The sequence below is a fragment of the Neopsephotus bourkii genome, unplaced genomic scaffold, assembly GCF_033783945.1.
Source record: "Neopsephotus bourkii isolate Nb327-2 ecotype Australia unplaced genomic scaffold, CSIRO-AGI_Nbou_v1 NB_1792, whole genome shotgun sequence".
Classification (NCBI taxonomy): Eukaryota; Metazoa; Chordata; class Aves; order Psittaciformes; family Psittacidae; genus Neopsephotus; species Neopsephotus bourkii.
In genome coordinates this window covers 11097611-11104606 of record NW_026902266.1, presented here as the reverse complement: position 1 = coordinate 11104606, position 6996 = coordinate 11097611, and the positions used below count along the sequence as shown (strand labels likewise).

The window sequence follows — 6996 nt, the reverse complement described above, 5'->3', positions numbered from 1 at the left end:
CCCCTGAAAGAAGGTTGATGAAGATGCACTGTCGAAAGTGAGCTGGTATAATAATCACTGATTAGTTAAAGCACAGGTGCAATTACTACAGCAAATTCCTGAGGGACCTCTAGTTTTGAATTTACAATCGTTAAGTTTTAGCGATAGGTTTGGATTTGTCTGAGTGAATTCAGTGAAGTTGATGGATATTCACCATTTTTATTTGTTCCTACACTGAGTCTGGGGTATGAAATACAATGCAGACTTTAACATATGGTTTGTTTTCTCTAAAGTATTTTAACTAGCAGTGACTTCAGGATGCAACACTTAGAAAAAAAATCCTTGTGAATTTCTGAGACATTCATCATTTTGTTTGCATTATAATAAAAAAATAAAATAATAATAATTAAAAGAAAAGACACTGCTTACTAGTCATATCCACTGGAATCTGCCCTGAGACAGAATCCTGCAAGAGAATACACAGCCTTAGGATGACAGCTGCTGCTCTTCCGTGCTGGTGCTGGGGAAATCTGAAGATCGCAGCTACAAATTACATGTTGCTGTTAGTAACACCACCATGCCAAAGCAATCCCCAACTACATGGGGATCTGGCCCCAGGGGTTTCAGGAAGTGTGATTCCAGGGGAGGTGATGCTGTATTTACTTCTTCTCTTCTGATGCAACTTGCAAAACTTTTCCTTTGCAGGCTGTAATCTGATCAACATCTCTCAAAGTCTCAGAATCAAGGATAAAATATGAACTGCAAAACTCTCTGTTTACCTTGGGGAGCTTAGGTTGGCAGGAGGAACACTGTCCAGCTTGCGGGAATCTCAGGATTGGTTTATAATTTGATCTGTGGACATCCTGACAGTCAAAATCTGATTACTGCAAAGTGCATTCTCTTCAATGTCTATAAAGAAGATTGGCAGAAGATGCTCAGTTATGAAAGTAGCTTTCTAGCATGCATTGCTGAAATGATAGACTTATCAGTTAGGCTTATTATTTGCTTTACCCAAAAACTATAAAATACTGAGGTGAAATTGTAAAAGCAGTCAGAGAGCATAATAATTTTTAATGCATGGTTTCAGTATTTCTAGCAGGAAATGTACAGCATGTGATAATTCAGGCTGGTAACAGCCTTGTAAACAGATCAATAGATCAGATTACTTCAGTTTTTACAGAAGTTGCAAGTACTATAGATAGGTAGTGGGGTTATGGTTTGTAAACCTTAAACCACACTTTCCTGCACAACAATCTGCAAAAATACTCTTTATTTTTTTTTTTTTGTAAAGCAGGTATGTGGTTTTCATCTGCAAGGGACCCTCTTTCTTCATGAGGACTAAATACATGTAGTTTTTGAGAACATGCATCCTGCTGTTGCCTTCTAGTTTATGCTTGAGTGATCAAGTGTTTTGTTAAGTGAAGGGGTCGTCTAGAGCCGTTTTGTGACTCTTCATGTTTTCAATGTCAAACCTCAGCCAACAGAAATGGAGACCCTGGGTCTGTTGAGGAATTGTTTGGTGTGCAAATGGGACCTGCGGAGTAGAGACCCTCGGATGCCACCTTGCCTTCATTCCTTCTGTAAGGTCTGTCTTCTGGATTTGATTCAAGGCTATAGCTGTATTCCCACTGACTATGAAGTCTGGTATGAAGGTCATATTTGAGTCTCTGGCTTGTGCTTATTGTATTACAGTATTATAAAACCAGATGAATTGAGAAGTGCTTTTTGTAGCCCATTCCTTTACAGCACTACTTTGAAAGAATAAACTAGGAAACTCAAGATTTGTACAAGCAGAGGGTAGATTTAGAACAAGCTTCCTTCATTATGTTTTCCATCCAGCAATGTTCTGAAGAGAAATGACACAAGCAACATTCAACATTTTCCAGAGTAGACTAAATTTCAGTTACTAAGTGTGACATTATGAATATTTTTATTGCTTTAGCTTAATAAATGAATACATTCTACAAGGTAGTTTCTAGGCTACATCTTCACCTTTTTTTTTTTACATATTGGACCTTTCTATGGTACCAGTTTTGGTGATGGTTTTATTCTTCCTTTTCTCCCCCTTCAGCACTCCCCCAACACCAATGTAAAAACATCCATTTCTTTCTTCCTAACAGAGGTCATAATAATTGTTATTAGAATACGTGCACTGTGGTGCATAGGAACTGTTCCTTTTATCTCATTGTCAGTGTGGTTTCTCTCTATCTGAACCCTTCTGACTGTAGGTTATACTGTAACTCACCCTAACAAACTGAGTAAACTAGTGAGGACAAAAAATGTTTTGTTGCTGTGGCTTTTGAAATCCTGAAGTTATATGTACAGGCTTTGGTAGTGACGTTAAGAGAAAATATGTAACTTTCTTTTGGAATAAAACAGGTCTTAGATGACAGCATACAGTAATGCTAACTGAATGAGTCTTAATTGCCATGGAGAAGCATTCCAGGTTCATTACTAATTCATAGGAAGAGCAAAGGCATGTAGATTACTTGTCTTTTTACAGGCTTTGAACTTTAGATGAATAATAGGTATTATTTATTATCTCCTCCACAGCAGATTTTAGAAACATGTAGGAAGGGAAGATACCTTCCCTGAGGTGATGATAATCTGAATTGATGAGGTAACATAAGCTAGACAAGTTCAGGTTTGAGAACAAATGGAAACAATGTTAGGAGATCACTGTTGAAAGGCTGGCAAAACACAAAAGATAAAGGAAAAACTTAATAACAAAGGAGAAAGGGTATTCATGCTTAGGGTACAGAAAGAAAAAGGTATAGGAGACAAAGAAAGCTAAGTCATTTCAAGTGAAGATCCCCTTAAAAAATTTAAGAGTGGGTTTAAAGTCTGGGGGACCTGCTTTATGATAAGATACTGTTGAGAACAACTACTCCATTACTTTTTATTTATCCTCATTTGACACCTAAACCATTCATCTCTCCTCCTTGTTTCTGTTTGCCAAGTGGAAAAGTGAATTTATATCATTTGGTGATCTTGGATGAAGTGCAGATAGAGGTTCTCATGAGTTGTTAAATTTGGATATTTCAACATTGGATATTTCTTCAAGCTCCTGAATGGATCATGAATTATTTGTCTATAGCAAATTAGAACAAATACTAGGCTATTTCTGTATTCTTGAAGTTTATATTTACTTCCTAATTCTCTTGTACATAGGGGACTTCTATGGGAAAGAGCAAGATTAAAGAAAAGAAGTAACGAACCGTGACGACCCAGTAAATGAAGTGAGACACCAGGTGCATAGACTCAGTTAATATATGATCAAGAAGAGCAGGAAACCCAAAACATCTGTGTCTCTTAAAGTCAGTGAGGGAAACTGCAATCACTGTAGGTCAGCCAGGATAAATCTGTGAAATACTGTGATGGTAGGCTGCTACATGGTGCTGGACTTACCTGCATTGATTGCTGAGTTACAGGCAGTACAGTACTAACTCAATTTTCAGTGTTATCTTTATGTATGATCACATGTCAGTGCCAATGATAAACTCTAAGGTGCTGCACCATTTTAACTGAGTAAACATGAAATATTGCCTGTAAGAAAAATGTGTTCCCTACTCACTATGAAATCTTTAAGCAAAATATAAGAATGAAAAAAGTGAATATATTTTCAAGTGAAGTCAGTCTGACATTTGCTGCAAAAGCATACTTGAATTTGTGGGGTTTGGTATGATTGACTATAAATAGTACTGTACTAACTTAAAGCTCTTTTATGGTTTACTGTTCTTGTATTAAGATTGCTGAGAAAATGGAGGTAAGTGATGCTGATATTTCATGGGGTTGATAGTAGAAACTTACTTTTATACCTGTACGTGTTTAAGATGGCTCATGAATGAAAGATCTGAGAAAGCTGAGGTCTTATGGAAAAGCTGCATACACTTCAGAATTCATTCAAAGCTGTGAGAACTGAGAGTTTTGAAGTTATATGCCTGGAAAAAGATTATCTTTGTGAGTTAGGATCCCACATGTGCTTATATGAAGGGGACTTTAATATTCTCAGTCTGTCTTTCCTTTTTCTGCAGGCCAGTATCACTTCCTTTTTTTTTTTTTTTTCTCTCTTCATGTTAACAGAGAATCCACATTCTTCTCCTCAGATCTGCATGTTGTTTGCTTCCAGCCTGTTTAGTACATGGGAAGAAATAACTTTAAAGAGTGGGGCTGGGTAAAGAAGAAGGCTGAGGAGATTCCCCCATCTCCTGAGATGGAAATTTCGCAGATGAGGACTTTCCCAGTCATCTACATGTGTGAATTGCCACTCAATACAATGTTGCAGATTACCTGCTGGCTTGGCTTCTGTGGTCTGGCTCTTTCTGGCTGAGTTCTGAATACAGTCAAACCCAGAGTCATTCTGGTTCCCGTGCTTATCCCTCCTTTCTGAGCTGGAGGTGTTTGCCAAAATACATTACTTGATAAAAAGTAATCTTCCCCTCCATAAGCTGTTCAATCATGTAAATTGTTTTAGTGCTTTAAATATCACCAACATATTAATTTCAAAAGTAGCTGAATGAGGACCAGTGAAGGTGCATTGTTGTGGGAAGTTCATGTTTTTGGAAGACTGTCTCAGCTCAAGGCTTAAAAAAGATAAAATCACAGGTAATCACTCCTCAGTCACAGTTTAGACCCCTGAGAACAAGGCAGATCAGGAAAGATGTAACACCTTGCACATTTCTGCTGCTACCAAGCCCTGGTATTATTTAGATTTTGTGACCGAAATGGGTAATTTTTTTTTAACTAGTAAGTTGCACTTTGTGTTTGTAAAACATGATTAGTAGATGCTCAGCTTTGTAAATTGCTTTAGGAAAAGATAGGCTTAATTGTATCACGATGGTGTATTGAAATTGCGTATTGAGCTATATTTTTTTTCTTCTGAAATTCTGTTTTTAAACTGACCTTTGCCATTTTTTACTTCTTTAAGTTAGGTAACAAAAATCATGGACAGCAACTGCAAAATTGTTGTCCATGTGCTGTGCATTAATCAGGAACTGTCCATGCTTGCATTATGTTAGCTTCCCATGTTCAAGAGGGAGTGTGAGATCCCCACTTCAATGCCAATAAATGCAGCAGGATTATATACCAGAGAAATGCAATTGATAAAACTAAGAGAATAACAGACTTAAAGAGAATAAATGTGACTTCAGCTGTTGGCTGATGTCCATTTGCTGCATCTTACTCCCAGCTCAAAATATACAGTTTTTCTGAGCTTGTAAGGTAGGTGCTACATGTAACCATGGATCCCTAGTTGTGAATGCTTGTTAGTGAGGCACATCTAAAACTCAGCCAAGCATTGGTCACACTTATATTTGGTGGGTTCAAATATCTGCAAAGGGATTTATCTCAGGAAAAAGATTGTGCTCCTTTGGCTTTACACTCATTTTCAGTGTGGTTTTTTTTTTTGGCATAAGTAGGATGGTGCCCTGGCTTAAGGAGACTCCAGATATCAACACACAGTGCCTTGTACTAAGTCTATATGTAAAAAAACCCCCAACAAACCAGCAAAACCCAACTGGACATCTACAGAGCTTTTTCAACCATACTTAGGCTCATGGTGGAGTACAATTTGGCCACCTTAGCATTTAGAACTGTTATATGTCCAGGAACCAAATAACCTTGTTTTGATGCTATCATATGAGGCAAGTGATGTAATGCATTGCATCGATTCATTCTGAGGGAGAATGTTAACTCACTTTGATTAGATTCACGTAACACCAAATTCATGGTTTGTTTCTAAAAAGGGAAGTAGAAAGCTAATTCTAAAGGAGGAAACTGCTCATGATGTATGTATTTAGTAATCCTAAAATGGATTTAAAGTTAGTCAGCCCTTCTCACTCTGTTGTTCTGCAGCCAGATCCAAAAGGCAAGTGAAACAATGGGGGGGTTTAGTTATATAAATATGAAGCTGTAGAATGGGAGGTTGTCTTCAGAACTGTTTCTTATAACCTATAATTGGGTCTCCAAGGAAGTGTAAATTATGCCTGCAGGTTGAGCTGCAGCTAATGCTCTCTGAGAATAATTACTCTGATGGTTGTTGGAGGAAAAAGAGCAGAGGAATAGGTGCAACATGTGGACATCAAGTATAAATGTAGTGTGTATAATAGTTCCACTGTTTGTTTCTTTATGCTAATTAATTCTCATCATAAGAATAGATTAATTATCTGCATTGATTTAGTTCTGAAACAACCAGTTTGACAGTTCTTTCTGTTTAAGCCTGACTAGACTGGAACACCTTGAAAAAAACCTACAAGCTATGGCTTTTGATGTTCAGAAGGTTTTTGTACGCATTCCATACTCAGTGGTGAGGTTACAGTTTGCGCTTTCAGAGGTGATTGCTGCAAAATATCCACAGCTCTGTCACTCACAAATTAGATTGCTACAATACAGGTGGAATAAAACTTGAGAGCACTCAGAAATCTTGTTTTTCTTGATTTGTGCTTCTACAAAGTAATGCTCTGTATGAGGGTCACTACCTTGATATCTGCTTACTGTTCCCTGGGTCCAATGCAGTGTGGCATAACTTTCATTAACAGAAGTGAAAGTGCTGTCAGATGTGGAGCCCTGGAAGTATGTAGGTGTAGGACTATTCCTCCAAATCCCTCATGTGATGAAACTTCCTGGGAGTCTGTTCAATACAATGTGGTCTTCACTGATTATTCAGTACTAGATGATAACTCAAGTACACTGAGATTAGCTTACTTGTGGTTTATGCTGCATATAATTCTGAAATAGGATTTTATTCTGTTTATTACAATGAAATGGAGCTTAAATCCAATATTGTGACCCTTGCTAGCCTTTCTAAATTCATGGTAATCTCTTTAGCAGTGAAATGTGATGTCATAAATAATGATTTCAAATGATAAACAGCAGAGGGTAATGAACTTCTAAAAAGTAATTTATGCAAATGTTCCTACCCCTTTCCTACCAGTATAATTTCCATACAAAATTAGAACATGTCAACAGCTGCTAGCTTTTTGTTACTTGTAGAGGTTTTGATAGCAGAAATGGACTTTC

General features: G+C 37.4%; 1 protein-coding gene across 3 annotated transcripts in view; it reads left to right on the top strand.

Moving 5' to 3' along the window:
- Nucleotides 1–406: 406 nt before the first annotated feature.
- Nucleotides 407–6996, top strand: part of TRIM66 (tripartite motif containing 66) — a 51325-nt gene continuing 44735 nt past the window's right edge. For all 3 annotated transcript variants that reach the window (XM_061342554.1, XM_061342555.1, XM_061342553.1), the window contains exon 1: nt 407–1631. In XM_061342554.1, the coding sequence (XP_061198538.1) occupies nt 1466–1631 (166 nt within the window). In that variant the 5' untranslated portion in view covers nt 407–1465. The remainder of the gene's footprint in view (nt 1632–6996) is intronic.